The sequence below is a fragment of the Molossus molossus genome, unplaced genomic scaffold (genome assembly GCF_014108415.1).
Source record: "Molossus molossus isolate mMolMol1 unplaced genomic scaffold, mMolMol1.p scaffold_m16_p_15, whole genome shotgun sequence".
Lineage (NCBI taxonomy): Eukaryota > Metazoa > Chordata > Mammalia > Chiroptera > Molossidae > Molossus > Molossus molossus.
In genome coordinates, this window is record NW_023425350.1 from 56,195,595 (window position 1) to 56,214,248 (window position 18,654).

Consider the following 18,654-nt stretch of genomic DNA (forward strand, 5'->3'; position numbering starts at 1 on the left):
TTTTTTGGGTTTCTAATAGCCATCATGAAAAAAGTTTTTTAAAAAAGCCATCTGTCTGATTCCGTAAAAATTTCACATTAATTATGTGAACAGAAAACTGAAAAAAAATCCAGGAAAAGAACTGAGATGTGCGATGAGTTACTAGGTCAAAGTTCTGTTCTTGCTAGTTATACTTCTCCCATTCATTCCATCCATTTTACAGTAACGGGGAAAAAAAACAAAAAAACAAAAAGGACTACACTGAGGACTAGACAAGCTTCATAAATGTTTTTAAATATCCTCAATGCAGTATACAATGAATACAAATCTTGAGGTTCAAACTCCAAGCACAATGTAACTTAGTTGTGAACTTCCCATTCTATGAAAAGCAAGAGAAATCTCTCTGCCCAAGTTAAAAATGTAAGGAGAACACACGCAGCACACTTTAATAAAAACACAAAAGTCAGAGGGAAGTTTCCAAATGTGTATATATTTTAACAGTAAAAAATTTTACAAATTTCATATGCAATAAAGCAATAAAATACTGCCATTTATGTAAACAACAAAGCTACACACACACACACACACACTTCTGTAAACAGAGAAAAGGTCTAAAAGAGTAACAATGAAACAAAAACAGCAATGACCTCTGGGAACAATAACTGTGTGGAAATGCTAAATGCTTTTTGGCAATGGCTTGAATCTTTTAGATGAGATTCCATTCCTGTATAATTTTTGTAACTAAAATAAACTTTAAAAAAATTGTTCATCAAGTGAATCATGAGTCTTCGTTCAGTGGGTAACACATCAACCCTTTAAAATATATGCAGCTTCAAAGCTAGGGGTGACAGTGTCAGAGGCCACATGCTCAAATCCTACAATAGAATAAATTTTTCCTGATTATCTTTTGTGCAAAATATATATTTAGGGTCGCCACTAGGTTATTTCACAAATAGATTTAAGAAATATTATTAGTAAACTCTTGCTTTAAAAATATTCTCAACCCCAACTCTTGCCTCAGATTTTCTTAATTACACAAATATTCTATCAGAAAATGAATCCCATGTTCTGAATAAAATACCTATTTCTTGTCTAAATTTACCACCAATGACAAAAACTATAACAAAAAAAAGAGTAACTACCTAACAGGTAATGACTTATTATACTAAAAATATACACAATATTAAAAGAAAAATGGCAAATGACACAGGACAGGGAAAACATTATCTTTGAATATATGAAGCTCTCACAAATCCATAAACGATAAATGGACATGTCAAAAAGAATTACAAATGGCCCAAAACAACAAGCATTCACTCTCTAACAGCCCAAACACATAATTAAAATATTTTTCACCTATTAAATTTACAGCGACTTAAAAAAATGATAATATCTATTGCTGGGGAGATTCACTGGCCTCTCCTGCACTTGTGTTGGTGCAATACACTGGTATAGACTTCTGAAGGACGATTTGTTATCAAAATTATCAAAGCCTTAAAATGCTTAATCAGTTAATACTTAATAAATAATTCATTCCAATTAAGATGTCCACTTTAACTTATCTATAGATAGATATCATTTCAATGAAGAGAACTAAAAGATGTGTATGTGGATCCGGACAGAAGACCCACTGGAGCCAAAGCAGCTACAATCAAGGTTTCGCCAACTCCCCTCTTAAACTGGAATAGCTGCCACAAGAATCCAAGGCAAATGGATATGTTCAACTCTTAACTGCCCTGTGTACTTAACTCCTGCAAACACCACAGAATCAGGATCAGGAGGGCAGCCTTTCCTGGCACAGACGCAGCGGAGGGACAACATTCTTGTTTTTTTTTTTAATCCTCGCCTCCATTACTAGGAATAAAGAAGAGGCACCAGCTTTTTTCTCCCACCAGCAAAGGAGCCAAATGTGACTATCCTAAAATCTATTTTAGTCTACAGAATTTACTCAAACTTGGTTAATTACTGATTTAAGGTGGTCTAGATGATACTCTTCTATGAAGGATTCTGCTTGAGTCAAAGCTCGTATTTTCACCAGAATAAGAAGAATTTCTTTGACTTCATCCCTGAAAAACAAACAAAAAAAGCATTTCCCCCTTAAAAATGCAATGTATGAGAACACAGTGAATCATCAGTTGTTTCCCTCAAACAGAAACTTTACCTTAAGCCAGTATCTAAAATAGCATAATATATTCTGATGCTACCTTCTCCACATAATTACAAAGTTTAATTCAGACTATTTCATGGATGTATTCTGGCACATTTTAATGTGAATGGCTGTAAAATGCAGAAAAACACAGCAAATCTGTCATCAAAAATCTGAGCTGTGGTCTGCTGCTACCAGCTTGTCTGAGCTATTAAGGTGGGGGCATCACTGGGAGTATTTATCCACAGACATTATCTAATGCTACAAATCTGGGCTTTGTAATTTTTGGAGAGGTGGTCCACCAGAACACGCTGTCCTTAAGCCCCCAAACATTCAATGCTGTGAATTAGATATGCCAAACAGAGATCTAGCTACTGTTGGGTAAACACCAGGTTGCAGACTGCAGACCTGTGCTTAAAAAGTACTGATACTTTAAAAATGGCCAGGAAAATTAGAAACATTAAAAACATACTTAATAAGAGACATTTACACTTTTAATCTAAATTCCTCTGTGCTATATAGTTTTCTGGATGTGCTTATTTTGGAAGAGATTTACATTTAAAAATATGAACTATATATATATCTATATGCACGAGGTGTGAGTATAAAATAGTGACTCCAAAGTTTGCACATAAAAATATCTAATAATTCTACACTAATAGTCTCAACTGATTTTTTTTTTTTAATCCTCACCCAAGGACATTTTTATATTTATCTTCAGATAGAGTGGGAGGGAGGAAGAGAGAGGGAGAGAAAGAGAAACATCGATGTGAGAGAGACATATCAACTAGCTGCCTCCCATACGACCATGACCAGGGCCAGGGACGAACTGCAACCAAGGTACATGCCCTTGATAGAAATCAAGATTGGTCCATGGGCCGATGCTCTAACTGCTGAGCAAAACCAGCCAGGGCACTCTCAACTGATTCTTTTTTTTTACCCTCACCTGAGGACATTTTTTGTACAGATAGAGTGGGAGGGAGAGAGAGGAAGAGAGAGAGAGAGAAACATCGACGTGAAAGGGACACATCGAGTGGCTGCCACCCGCACGACCAACCAGGGCTGGGGACAAACTGCAACCGAAGTACGTGCCCTTAGCGGGAACCGAACCCGGGTCTCTCCGGACCGCAGACCGACGCTCTAACCGCTGAGCCAAACCGGCCAGGGCTCCGCTGATTTTTAGATAGAGTGCGAGGAGGGAGTAGAGAGGGAGAGAGACGGTGATATAAGAGAGACACATTGGTTGCCTCTCACATTGATGTGAGAGAGAAAAATTGATAGGCTGCCGCCTGCAGGCCCCTACTGGGGATTGAGCTCAATTTCCCCATTTCTGGGGACTCTTCCTGCCAAATTTGTTTAAAAGGCCATTTCCGAGTGTTCCCCAGTCCCCTGGAGCCCCTACCCCTTGGTGCCAGCAATCACTGTCTGCTGTTGTGATGTTTTTTGCTCACAGTGCACTCTGCACCTTGTGAGGGGATAACTCGACTCCTTCTTCCCAAGTCTTCTTCACCCATTGAATAAATGAGCAACTCGACACATTGACGTGTGACATTGAGCATGTCATTGCCCTTCAGAGTCCTCATCATTAAAAAGGGGATCAAGCCCCGACCAGTGTGGTTCAGTTGGTTGAGCATCATCCCATGCACCAAGAGGTTGCAGGTTCTGTTCCCATCAGGACACATGCCTGGGGTGCGGTCTCCATCTCCAGTAGGGGGCGTGCAGGAGGCGGCCCATCAATGGTTCTCTTTCATCAGTGTTTCTCTCTCTCCCTCTCCTTTCCTCTCTCTCAAGTCAATAAAAACATATTTTTAAAACACAGGGATCGACGTGCCCATGGAGAGCTGCTGTAAGGGTTAAATGAACGCTCCATGCACTGCAGAACGGGATGGAGGCCAGCGGTCCCCACCAGGGGGCGCATGTGACAACCAGAGCCCGGAGTCCACACCACACCTTTTCTTCTCCCAGCAAGAAGGGGTGTATGTTAACTGTCTGTACTACTCAAAAATAATAATAAAGTCTGTTAATTTTAAAACAAAGGGCCCTGGCCAGTTTGGCTCAGCGGTTAGAGCGTCGGCCTGCGGTCCGGAGAGACCCGGGTTCGGTTCCCGCTAAGGGCACGTACTTCGGTTGCAGTTTGTCCCCGGCCCTGGTTGGTCGTGCGGGTGGCGGCCACTCGATGTGTCCCTTTCACGTCGATGTTTCTCTCTCTCTCTCTTCCTCTCTCTCCCTCCCGCTCTATCTGTACAAAAAATGGAAAAATATCCTCGGGTGAGGATAAAAAAAAAAAAAAAAAAGAAATAAAAGTAAAGTACAAACCTTTCTAAAAATTGTTGAGAACAGAATCCCTGAACTATGCTATGGAAGTACAATTAAATATGCATTACCTGAATTCACTTCTAGATAATTTTTGTGCAGACTGCAATAAAAACTGGATAAAGTTTTCTAGCTGGGGAATAGATGTTCTCATGGCAGAATTTTCAAACCATTTTTCTGGTAAATACGCTGTTATCTGTTAATCAAAACACATGGTTGGTTTTAATAATGACAGTTATCATCTAAGGACTTTTGCTAACACGATACCATTTAATCTTCACAGTGATCATGCAGGTAAATTTTGAGAATTTTCCCTTTCTTTATCAAGGATTATACACTTTTAAAATAATTATATTTTAATTCCAAGAGGTTAAAATAGACTATTCTTTATGCCTTCTAGTGCTATTTGTAATACTTTCTACACTCTATTCCTGAGCCATTAAATCTGCACAAAGCATAATTTACCACCAGAAATGCCCACACAAAACACTTTTAGTGAACGCAACTATAAAATACATATATTTAGTATAATTTCACTAAGATATTGGGTGACCTAGCATATGATCTACAACAAATTAAAGATAAGATTTTGAATTTGTTGTAAATTAAGCCATTGCTTTAAATGTTCATGGCAGCATAGAGAGTCAGTGTATGTATAAATTTTCTTTTGGAAAAAAAAATAACACTGATTATCACGCTAAAGGCAATAAATGATTTGGGGGAAGTTTTGGTAAAAACAAAAATGTGTTACCAAAATAAAAGAAAAACTTCATAGCAGAAGGAAGATTAAAAAGGAGAGAGAAGGGGAGAAGGAAAAACCTGAGGTCATACTATTCAAAAAAACTCTTGGACAAACAAACAGGTTATGATGCAGTTGGTAAGATCAGTACTTATATAAAGTAAAAGGAGGGAAATGTGCCACATATTTATTATAGAATGTTAAATGAAAGTTCTGGAATGCACTCTTTCTGAAATAAATCTGATTGGTCAGCAGAGAAAACACAGATGAGAAAAAAGATTTTTCCTACCCCTTAATCACTCTTTGCAACTACTGGAAAAAATGCAGACACATTGCCTGCCTAAGGCAGGAAGTCCTACAAGTTTTGCTATGCCAACTGTATCTATTGTTTGAAGTTCTGAAACCAGACCTTACTGGCTTGCATTGTAGTATCATTTGCACCTGGCTTCCCCTTGTTTTGTATCACAAGTCTCATGGAAGCAGATAGCTTTTCCATAAATGATCCCAGGACATAAAACCACCTGGTCTTGTCTTGGTTTTCTAGCCACAAGCTGTGGAGAGAATGTCATGTGTCGTCTTCTCTACTTCTGCATAGTAGACTCTTATGGTGAAAGGAGACTAAAGGGAACCTGAAACACATAGCATGGATGATGATTTAAGATTGTGGTAGATAACGTAGTTTAAACTATGTGATATAAAAACCATAGCCAGAAAAATTATGGTTGGCTAGGAACTGCAGCTTAATGTGTATATGTGTGTGTATGTGTTTTTGCTTTTGCCTTTATGTTCAGAAAGGACTCCCTTACCATCATAGTCATTTACCTTTTTAGTACAATATTTTATTTCATTTTTAACACTTGATTCTTTATTTCACCTAAAATTTATTTATTTATAAAAAAATTTATTTATTTATTTAGGTAGGTATTTAGGGAGAGGTAAAAACAACATTCTTTTTGTAAACAATTAACCAGTATACTAATTTTTTTTGAATCCTCACCCGAGGACATTTTTCCATTTTTTGTTCAGACAGAGTGGGAGGGAGGGAGTGAGGGAGAGAGAGAGAGAGGGAGAGAGAGAGAGAGAGAGAGAGAGAGAGAGAGAGAGAGAGAAACATTGATATGAAAGGGATACATCGAGTGGCTGCCACCTGCATGACCAACCAGGGCCGGGGACAAACTGCAACCGAGGTACACACCCTTAGCAGGAACTGAACCTGGGTCTCTGTGGACCACAGGCTGACACTCTAACCGCTGAGCCAAACCAGCCAGGGACAGTATACTAATTTTTAAATACTGAGGAGTCCCTTCTAGGTTTCCAGTCTGTTAAACAGATTTGTTTGTCATTCTGTGAGCATCACAACTTTAATTATTTTGCTACAAAATAGATTTTAATAACTGAATTTTAAAAAAGATAAAATCAGAATCATTTTGTACATAACTCACCTGGTTGCACTTTTTAACAACATCTGGCCCAGGAATGGCATTAAGAAGAACTATGATAAGGTAACGATTTAGTAGCTTTCCTAGTCCTAGCTCTTGCAAGGTGTCATCTGGGACAAGTCCAATCCAAAGAAGAATATTGTGGAAGAGCTAAAAAATAAAATAAAATGTCAAGTGACTATGTACCTTTAGCACTGTTTTAGAGACAACAGAAAATATTTCTTTCCTTTTTTTTTTTTTGGTTAATCCTCGCTTGAAGGTATTTTTCCCTTTTTTTTTTTTTTTTTTTTTTGGATAGAGAGAGTGAAAGGGAGGGAGAGAGAGACAGAGAGAGAAAGAGAGAAACAGCTATTGGTTGCCTCCCACACAACCCCAACTAAGGCCACGGATCGAACCTGCAACCCAGGTATGTGCCTTTGACCAGAATTGAACCTACGACCCTTTGGTCCATGAGTCAACACTCTAAACACTGAGCCAAACTGGCCAGGGCGCACTCTACATTCTTTACATGTTATTAACTAGTCATCAAGTCCTTTCAGTGGTTCAGCCTAAATACCTTTTGAACCCATCTTCTTCTTACCATCCTTATTGCCACCAACTTAGCACTGACTGCATACTTTATCTTTTAGACTAGGGGCTAGCCAATTATGGGTTGCAGGTTAAATCCATCTTACTGCCTGTTTTATAGAGCTGGTGAACTAAGAATGGTTTTAATATTTTTAAATGATTAAAAAAAATAGAAGAAAATTTTGTGACATGTGAAAATTATGATATTTTAATTTCAATGTCCATAAGTAAACTTTTATGAAAACACAGCCATGCTCATTTGTTTATGAATTATCTGTGACTGTGCTACAGCAGTAGAGCTAAATAGTTCAAGAGACTATATGGACAAAAGCAGTCTGGTCCTTTACAGAAGTTTGTTGATCTCCCTGTATAGTAAATTGATTTAAAAGAAAAAAAAGAATTATTTTTGCAGTTCTCTGCTTACCTTTAGAGCTGACCAGAACTGTCTTTCTTGGAACTTTGAATGTGGAGACGTTTTGTTTTCTATAGCACTAATGTGAAATTAAAGAGAAAAGAGAAATCTGAATAACTGTTAATCTTCCAGAACCGGAATTTAAAAACTGAGTATTTTCTTTTTTAAACCAACCAAACTAAGCCTTAATGGAATATAAATGGAGGTGCTCTGATGATATAAAAATTACAAATGCATGCACACTCGGACCCAACACACTTATTTTTGAGAATGGTTTCTATAGACATATTTGCACATGCACAGAATGTCTATGAAATTATTCACTACATTGTTGGTAATGGTTTACCACTTACATGCCCATCAGTTACAGTACATCTATATTATGCAGCTTAAAAAAAATGAGGAAACTACTTATATGAAGATCTCAAAGCTGTACTAAGTCAAAAAAGTAAGGCATGAAACAATGTACAATTGTTTATAATATACTTTCTTTGCTCTAGAAAGGAGGTAAATAAGATTATAACATATATACTTATTTAATTCTAACTGCATCAAGAAATTCTGAAAAAATAAAAAAATTACTAATTATTATTGCATGCATTTATATACACAGCGGAGGAAGGTAAAAAACTGGGTGGATGTAGTTCAGGAGTGGGATGAATTAAGACTTCTCATTTAAAATATAAATAGCTTGCCCTGGCTAGTTTTGCTCAGTGGTTAGATCTTTGGCCCGAGGACCAGAGCCATGGGTTTGATTCCGGTCAAGGTACCTCGGTTGTGGTTCGTCCCCGGCCCTGGTCATGAGAGAGGCAACCAGTAGATGTTTCTCTCTCTCCTTCCCTCCCTCTACTGTATCTGACGATAAATGTAAAAATATCCTCAGGTGAGGATTCAAACAAGAAGTATTTTAAAAAGATACACTTATACTTTGAACCAAGTGAATATATTACACGTCCAAAGCATTAGAGAACAAACCTTAAAAAGGCACAATTTTTACGAAGATATCTGTTGATTCAAATTGACCAGAAAGCTTAGAAGTACCTTTCTTTTCTCTCCATAAAACTCTTCCTTCCATCCTGTGACTACTCACTAGGTAGCTTCAGTTCACGATCCATTACTATAACTGATGTCTTCTTAGAAAATGAATGAACATGCATCACATACTACTTGTTTCATAATTTAAAGTAAATACGGAATTCACTGATACAGTTACTGGCCCCTCAGTGATGTTCCAGGCCTTATGCTGTGCTTTCTCTGTGCCAGGCACTGTTGTGAGCACACTTCATCTTCACACTGTCCTTTGAGGTAGGCATTAATTTAATGTCCCATTTTACATTTGAGGACACAGAAAGGCCCAAGGTCATTATCTAGTAATGGTGAATCTGGGCTCCAGAATCTGTGCTTTTAATTACTCTGCCATGCCACATGTCCTGTTCTTAAGAATAACATAACAAAACAAAACAAAACAAAACAAAAACCCTGTCTCAAAGTACCAAGCATCACATTTGGTATATAGAAGGTGACTGAAAAATATTTGTTGAAATCTCAATCTGCATCCAAATGGGTATTATGTACATTTTTGAAAATACTTAATATAGTTTCTTTTGTATTAAATTCTTAAAGCTGTATTACATGTTTAGCTATTTCACATAATCTAGATATTAATAGTTCTTACCTCTTTGGATACAGAGGAATAAAAACATCATCTTCTATTGCTTTCTTCATTCTTGAAACAATGGATTTAAGTAAATCCTATTATTTAAAATTTTTAAAGCATCAGTAATAGTCATAGGTAGAAATATATTTACCAAAAGGAGTAATTTATTTTGTATACACACAGAGAATCAGGTGTTAAAATATCAAATTAGGTACAAGAGAACTTTGTTCATCCATGTTACTGCCTGTCACTGTGGCTGTAAATTTTTCACTGCTGTACAGTATTCTGTTACATGAATACTACTGATAGAACATTTAGATGGTTTTCAATTTGGGGACTATTATGAATAATGTTTCTGTGAAAGTCCTTGCATGTGTCTTTTAGGAAGTAGTGGTATTCCATTTATAGTCCCACTGGTGGTATATATTACTTAACACCCTCACCAAAATGTGGTATTTTTTAATTCTGGTGGGTATGTTTTTAAAATTTTTCTGTCAAGTAGTATGATGTTGCACATTCTCTCATATTATTTGCCATCTGAACATGCCCTTTTACAAACTACCTAATTAAGCTGCCTGTTTACCTATCTGCTTATTTATTAGGTCTACCTCTTTCTCACTGATTTGTAGAAGCCTTTTATATACTCTAGCTATGGGTCCTTTGTTAGTTTGTTAATGTCCTTTGATGCAATAAATTCATTTGGGCAAATTTATTTTTTAAAATTTGTATATCCAAAATTGGAAACAACCAAAATATTCAATCATAGGGACTTTTAAGAACATCAAGTTATAGCCATCATTCATACTCCGTGAAATATTATTTAGCTAGTTTATGAAGACTGGAGTAACATACACATTTAAATATTTAGTGAGATAATATTCTGTGGAAGAAGTAGATTACAAATGTACACGTCTGTTAGGATTACAACTTTGAAATAAAATGCTGGATGAAAATATCCTACAATGGTTATCAGCCTTTGAACTAGGATAAAAGACAAGGGGAGTTAAACATTTCTTTTCATGTATTAGCAAAATTTCTATAATAAGATATTGTTTTGTTGTTGCTGTTGTTAATCCTCACCTGAGGATATTTTTTCCACTGATTTTTAGAGAGAGTAGAAGGGAGGAGAGGGAGGGAGAGGGGGAGAGAGGGGAGAAAAGGGAGAGGGGAAGGGAGGAAGGGAGGGAGGAAGAGAAAGAGAGAGAGAGATCAATGTGAGAGAGAGAGAGAGAGAGAGAGAGAGAGATCAATGTGAGAGAGACACATCAATTGGTAGCCTCCCACATGTGCCCCAACTGGGCCGGGGATCAAACCTGCATGCCATGCCTCTTATCGGGAATCAAACCTATGACCCTTTGGTGTGTGGGCCAACACTCTAACCAATGAACTACACCCACTAGGGAAAGATATTTTTCTTATTCTTTTTTTTTTTATCCTCACCCGAGGACATTTTTTCATTTTTTGCTCACATAGAGTGGGAGGGCGAGAGAGAGAGAGAAACATCAACATGAAAGGTATACATTGAGTGGCTGCCACCCACACGACCCAACCAGGGCTGGGGACAAACTGCAACCGAGATACGTGCCCTTAGCAGGAACCGAACCCGGGTCTCTCTGGACCGCAGGCCGTCGCTCTAACCGCTGAGCCAAACCGGCCAGGGTGATATTTTTCTTATTCTTAAAAAGGAACCCATATTTGAAAAACATCTCCTTAACTTCAGACAGCTACTATTAGATTTCAGTTAACTTCTCTCTCCTACACGTTTCACTCCATAGTCCTAGTTTACTTCTTAGGATTATTCAGGACAAGTTTAAGCTCCCTTCATGTTGCTATATGTTCAAATCCTATCCTTTCTTAGATCCCAGCTCAAATGCCACCTCTAACATAAACTCCGTCACTGCAGAAAGTAACTTCTCTCCTGCCTCTCTTTTGAAGTTTCATAGCACTTTACCTGGCCTGCTCATGGGGAGGCACTGTGGTCAGTGAGATGAGCTTGGGCTTTAAAGTAAAACTAACGAAGGTTCAAATTTTAGTTCAAACTCAAGGTATTCCCGTGAACAAGACTTTGAGATGATTTCTTCATCTGTAAAATGAAGCTATCATCCATTCTTTATAGGACTGCATGGCACTAAGTAGAAGGACACATTTACCAGACCTGACAGAGTACACAGCAGGAATTAAATAAGTGTTCTTTGACTTCCCCACCTCTCACTTCCTATTTTAAACAATAGTTTATGTACATTTTTTTTCTTCTGAGATTACATGCTTCTTAAAGGCAGAATCATGATGAACGCCCTCTTCTCCCTCTTCTTACAGTTTCCCTCCTTCATAACAATTTCAAGCGCTAGAGTTTAATGATATTCAGAATATGAGTATGACATACCTCCTTGCTTTTCAATCACTTTGGTTATTCTACTCTGGGTGCTTTTTAGTCTGTCAATCTCTTAGTTTCCTTAAAACTCAACATATAATTCATTTACTTATTTAACTGCATAAGTATACATTTTCATAAAAAGAATGACAAAAAACAAAGTACTACAATAAAAGTAAGATTCAACAGACTCTCACCCAAGGCCTCTAAAAAGTTCCTCTTTATGTTTTATGTTTAGTAAAACTCAATTCTAAATCACAGTATGAAGAGATTCTGTCCTATTGAACTCTGAATCCTTAAAGAGATCACTGCTCTTTGGCAGATTACAAATAATTAGTTAATATAATGAAGTTTAGCCTAATTTTAAAATCATCATTAAAGCAAAGCCATGATGCCACTAAATTTTTGCCTAAAGAATAAAGGTAATGAAATTTTTTGCTTTTCTTTTAGAAGGAATGAATTTGCACAAATTCATTAATGCGATTCATCTCTGCAGGGCCAATGTACATTCACAAACCTGGCAGATGGCTGTCTGGGCCATGAGAACACAAACCAGACCACTGAACAGAGAAATAAGCTAGTACGAATGAAAACAACAATCTGGGTCTTATTATATGTATGTATGTGTATCCTGTAATGATTTCCATTCCTGTAAGAGAATTCAGAAATATCAAGTGTATTCTTTTGTCTGATCATAAACAGAAAAAAAGGTCAATCCTACTTTCTATAAATCACAACTAAATATATTTTTCCCCCAATAGTTTTCTGATAATTACTTCTTTTGCATCTTCTGTAAACAAAGACTTATAATAAAATTTTATTGACTTATAAACAAATGAAGAAATTTGTAACTCTGGAAATTATTACCTGTTTGCCTTTACTAACGTCATTCTCACAAGTGGAATGTTCTTCAAGAATCATTCTGCAGTGTGTTATTAAACTTCTTGTCTGTGAGGTCGACAAGGGATCCCATATGAATTCTATAAAGTCTGAAACAAAAATTTTGGTAGTGCACAATTATTTATTCAATTGCTTTGCTTGTTACATATAAACAACTGAAGTTTTTTTTAGCAAGGATAATTAACTTCCTTTTGTTTAAAATCCACACCAATCATTACCATTACATATTTGCATACCTTGCATATTTGCAAGGAATTTTCAATTTCCTTGTCCTTTTGGGCTTTGTTGAACCTGTGTGGCTAAACCAAGCTAAATCCACCTTGTCACCGAGTCTGTGCTTGCAATCGTGCAGCTAAAACGTCTAGAAGGTTAGACTTTTAATAACCTTAGAAATATTCTGTCCACTAATACTGAGAACCTACTATGTGGCTAGCATTATATACAGGAGACACAACAATAAATAATAGAAGGTAGCTGCCTTTTTATTGTTTTTGTTTGCTAGGGGTGAGGGAGAGAGAAAGGGGGGGGGGAGAGAGTGTGGGGGGAGAGAGAGGGAGGGAGGGAGAGAGGAAGTGTGTGAGAGAGGAACATCAATGAAGAGAGACACATTGATTGGTTGCCTCTCACATGACTCCAACCAAGGCCAGAGACTGGACCTGCAACCCAGGTAGGTGCCCTTGACCAGGAATTGAACCCATGACCCGTCAGTCCATGGGCCAATGTTCTAACCACTGAAAAAACTGGCCAGGGCAGCAGCTACCTTTGAATAACTTAGTCTAATGGCAAATCCAAATGCTTACATAAAAGCAATTATAATTCAGTGTGGGTGCCATCATAAGTATGAGACCAGAGTGGTATAGGAACCCATAGTATGCCTAAACCAGTTCCTAGAAGAGATGTCCATACTGAATCCTAAAAGATAAAGAGGAGTTAGTTAGCCGGGTGAAAGAAGTGGGGCTTGGAGGTAAATGGATGGAGCGTACAAAATGTCAATGGCTAGGAGAGTGCAGCTGAAGGGCAGGAGAGGTGGAAAAGAGAAGGAACAGAGCTGGGAAAGGGATGTAGCTGCAGAATTACTAAAAAGAGATATGACTCTGAAATGCCTAGAAAGCTAACAGAGTTTAGATTTCACGCTTCAGGAAATTAAGAATAATATAAGTGTTTTAGGAGAGGTAAGACAGAATCAGACTGACATTTTAGGTATATCACTATACAGTATAGAAAATAGGCCCTGGCCGGTTTGGCTCAGCGGTTAGAGCATCGGCCTGCGGTCCGGAGAGACCCGGGTTCGGTTCCCGCTAGGGCACGTACTTCGGTTGCAGTTTGTCCCCGGCCCTGGTTGGTCGTGCGGGTGGCAGCCACTCGATGTGTCCCTTCACGTCGATGTTTCTCTCTCTCTCTCTCTCCCCCTTCCTCTCTCTCCCTCCCACTCTATCTGTACAAAAAGTGGAAAAATATCCTCGGGTGAGGATAAAAAAAAAAAGAAAATAGGTAAGAAAAAGAAAAAACAATGACAAGACTTTGTCACTGCTTACATAAAGAGATAAGGATAAGAAAGAAGGAAGATTGCATGACTTGAAGGTTCTGGTTTGAATACATGAGGAGATGGAAGTGGCATTTTCTGGATAAGGAATATATGAGGAGCAGGTCAACAGCAGAGATGGTAAGTATGATCCTGCATATGGAGCTTGAGTTACCTGTTAGACATCCGAGTGGATGAGTTCAGAGGCACTTTGATAAGAGAGATCTGGTGCTCTAAGAAGTGATCTGGACTTGTTCTTCCTGTTCTTTTGGATTTAAAATTATGTAGAACAGCACTATCCAAAATAACTTTTTGTGATGACGGAAAAACATCTTATATCTGCACTAATTAATATGATAGCCAAGAGCTTCATATGACTTCTGAACATTTAAAATATGGCTAGTGTGACTTAGAGACTAAATTTTAATTTTACTTAGTTGAAATTTATGTTTTAATAACCAAATATAGTTAGTGGTCACCATACTGAATAACACTGATATAGATGGCACAAAAGGAGAGTGTGAAATTACCCAGGGAGCTCATGAAGAGGGTCCAGGGTAGGACTTGAAAATAAAATAGATAGTATTAATTTCTCATAATGCTGCTTATTTGAGAGACTGTTTAATTGTAAATGAAATGTTTGAATTTTTAAAAAAGTACACCAGTGAGTCACACATTCTATACAATCACTAATACAGCTAGTTAACTTTGTAATACACCTCATACTTTGTAGTAACTTTGTAATATACCTCATGACTGCATAGCAAGTTACACTGAGAAAAACCTTTAAAGTTTAGTCTAGTTGGCTGAGAAGCAATATAAAGCTGGCTGCTTCATCTTTTTATTTATTTAATTTTTTTTTATCCTCACCTGAGGACATTTTTCCATATTTTGTTCAGATAGAGTGGGAGGGAGAGAAAGAGAGAGAGAGAGAAACATCAGCGTGAAAGGGACACATTGTGTGGCTGCCACCCGCACAACCCAACCAGGGTTGGGGACAAACTGCAACCGAGGTACATGCCCATAGTGGGAACCGAACCCGGGTCTCTCTAGACCGCAGGCCGATGCTCTAACCGCTGAGCCAAACCGGCCAGGGCTGGCTGCTTCATCTTTTAAGAGTTATGCAGATTTTGTTGTCGGAATGCATTCTCAGTGACAAAGATCCTTATCAGGTACAATCTGAGGAAAAACAAGGGTCTTTAGACTGAAGCACAGCATCATAAGTACTTCTGATTGCCAGTGGCAGGTGTGAGGGAAATGTAGTAGCATCTTTTTTAAAGAAAGAAGAAGTAAAGAAGAAGTACATAAGGGGACAAGTTAAGAAAAAGAAAAATATACATGAGGTAGGGATAGAAGTGTGCCACTAATAAATGACCAAGGAGCTATAAAAGCAATGCTAATGTGACAAATGCTAAAGGACAAAGATTATCAACAGTTTGAGAGTAAACTGACTGCACCAATAAGCATCTTATAACCAACTTAAATTATGACATCTGTTGATTTTTACTGCATATTACACTTACTTGTATTCAACAACTTGAGAGAAATAAAATGAACAAAATAAGCTGATGAACAAAACAGATCCAGAGGCATGAAAGTAGGGAACAGATTGACAAACCTCAGAGGGAGGGAGGGTGGGAGAGTGGGAAGAGATAAATCAAAGAACTTATATGTATATATGCACAACCAATGGACACAGACAATACTGTGAAGGTGGTGGTTGGTGGGGGCGGTGGGAGGAACAGAAGTAGGGAGGAGGGTGTCAATGGGGGAAAAAAGAAGGGACCTCTGTAATGAAAATAAATTAATTAAAATATAAAAATCTTTTGAGAAAAAAAATAAGACTGTAACAGAAAGTAAGGATCTAAGACGCTGCCCAAGAACAATTTAATTTTACAAGATTACAAAGCAGTACCTGTAAGATGAGGAATAATTGTTTTGTTGATGACAGTAGATAAGATTTTCTTATCAGAACTATCTTCCTTTGAATTTTCCATACTGTTATCCATAAATTCTTCTATAGATCTGAACCATGGCATCTGTTTTAAATCTATGGAATCAAACTTATAAATACAATGATCAAAGTTATAAATAAATTCTTAAGCATTAGTTTATTTTTAAATGGTTAATTCTTTTACTAACCACCAGGGCTTTCTAAGGATCAAAGGAGAATAATTCCATATTTTAACTCCATATATACAGCAATAGAGCACCAAGGTTAGGTATGATGACATGACTAAGATAGGATGTCTATGCAATATGCATGCAATTTCATACATTCATTTTTATGATGAATACTCTAAAAATGCCCAGTGTGTGTCCAAAGCCAACCACAATGCAAATACTGTTAGGAGAAAATCATACATTTATAAGAATAAAACTTAATAGTGCTATTCTTACTTACTTACAAAAATTTATATACCTCATTCAAAATTCACTTCTGGCTCCCTTCATTCTCATAGGCACAAATGTGTATTTTACATTGATTTAGCTTACTAGGCAGATAGCAAATGACCAATTAATATCTGTTGAATGAACAAAAGAACAGATCTCTGCTGTGCACTCCATTCGGCTTGAAAGGTTAACTAGGCTGCTGTCTCATGACCTACCTACCACTTTCTTAAGAGATAAGCTTGGTTCCTATACTATGAAGACTGTATTGCCTTGAACCTAACACAAAGCCAACAGGCATGCATGACTAGGGTGAGAAAGATAAAAGGACACATCTCCATTCCTCACTTTGTTAAATCTTTACCTTCAGCTCTCCTCTCTTCCTAGAATTTTATTATCTCGTTTCTGCTTACTTACTAGTCATATCTAGATAGACTTCCTGTTACTTCATTATCTATAAAGTGAAACTTCCTTCAAAACCCTTTCCCTCTCTGGAAAGTCCTCATTTCTATTAATGGAACTACCATTGTTCTAATAACCCAGAATTCAAACGGGGTCATATTTGGATGTGGGTTGTTAGGTTTATTCTTAGCATTTTACTGATTTCTTGCTTCATAAAACCTCCTGTAATCAACTCTTTTCTCTTTCCATTGTCACTATCACTCTATGTAAGGAATTCATCATCTTGGATTTGGGCTACAGCAAATCCTTCCAGCATATATGTCCACCTTTTATCTTCTTTCCCTCTAAGTTAGCTTACTGCTAGGATTTCCTAAAACCTTACTTTCATCATATTACTCCTCCCATTATTTACCAAAACAATTTCCTATCTCTTAATTTAGGACCTGAACATCTGTGTAGTGTCTAGCTCCTAAACTCTATTTCTCCTTATGTACTTTTACAAAATACCTTTTTTTCTCTCTCCCCTTCTGTTTAAATCCTATAACCCTGTTAAAATTCCTCCTATTCAATGCAGTAGCTTTACTAACCAACTATCCCCAGTATGTCATCAGCAATTTCAGATCTACTGGTACCTAGGTTGACTTATCAAGACTGTAAAATTCTTAAAGTCTTACAACCTTTACTTTTTCAAAGCACCAATGATAACTCCAACTCTAAAGGTGAAGTATTTTGTATCTAACCTGATAAAACAAAGGAATTTAAGTAACTAATATGATCAGGACTTTTTTTTCACCTTAAGCTTACATACCTTAAGAGGATTCCAATCAATTAACTGAGCTCGTATCAGGGGACTTAAAAGTTTCGGTATGCATAAACCAATGAAAGCTTCATAGTAAGACTCAGGAAACTTTTCTCGCCATTGTTGAAATTTTAACAAAATATTCTGGATATTACAAAAATCATCATGCACATCTTCAAAAATCTTCTTATGATCCTGTAAAATGTCACCTGCGAAAAAAATGAGTCTTTGTTATGCATTTTAAGTGTGTTCCATTAAACAAAGTCATATATAACTACGTAATCAATTGGGTTGAAAACCTTCCTTTGATATTGACATATTAGTTTTTATTAAAAATCACTTTAGTAATAGTAATATCAACACTAATAAAACCTACCATTAATTGAGCCCCTGCTATATGCCAAAACATTACAAATAACACTATCTGATTTCATCATAACTATCTTTCATAAAAGGTAAGTGTTACTAGCCCACCTATTTAAAGATAATAAACAAGCAAACATCAGATTTAGGAAAGCTAAGGAATCTGTACAAGATCACACAGAATAGAGCCCCTCTTCAAACCCACTTCAAGCCCACAACTCTTTCAAATACATATTTTATCTTCCCATAATACTACAATGGCTTTACTATGTTTAATTATTTTAAATTACAAATGATAACATAGAAAGTATATAGTGAAGAAATAAAACTAAAAAAATGTTCATAGTTCTTGACTGGCTGGTGTGGCTCAGTGGAGTGAGCTTCGTCCCATGCACTGAGAGGTCCTGGTTCCATTCCCAGTCAGGGCACATGCCCAGGTTTCAGGCTCGATTCCCAGTAGGGGGCGTGCAGCAGGCAGCCAAACGATGTTTCTCACATCAATGTTTCTATTTCCCCCGTCCTCTCTCTCTAAAAAAATCAATAAAAACATATTAAAAAAAATATTCATGGCTCCTTTATAACAGGAGATGAGAAAGCCGAGGAAAAAAAACCCATAAAAATGCAGTAATACCCACAGTGCTCCTCCATTTTATC

General features: G+C 37.2%; 1 protein-coding gene across 1 annotated transcript in view; it reads right to left on the minus strand.

Moving 5' to 3' along the window:
* Positions 1 to 529: 529 nt before the first annotated feature.
* Positions 530 to 18,654, minus strand: part of GCFC2 (GC-rich sequence DNA-binding factor 2) — a 38,669-nt gene continuing 20,544 nt past the window's right edge. The window contains 8 exon segments of the mRNA XM_036263174.1: positions 530 to 2,045; positions 4,510 to 4,634; positions 6,620 to 6,766; positions 7,608 to 7,674; positions 9,271 to 9,347; positions 12,491 to 12,612; positions 15,961 to 16,108; positions 17,647 to 17,846. Of these exon segments, the coding sequence (XP_036119067.1) occupies positions 1,928 to 2,045; positions 4,510 to 4,634; positions 6,620 to 6,766; positions 7,608 to 7,674; positions 9,271 to 9,347; positions 12,491 to 12,612; positions 15,961 to 16,108; positions 17,647 to 17,846 (1,004 nt within the window). The 3' untranslated portion in view covers positions 530 to 1,927.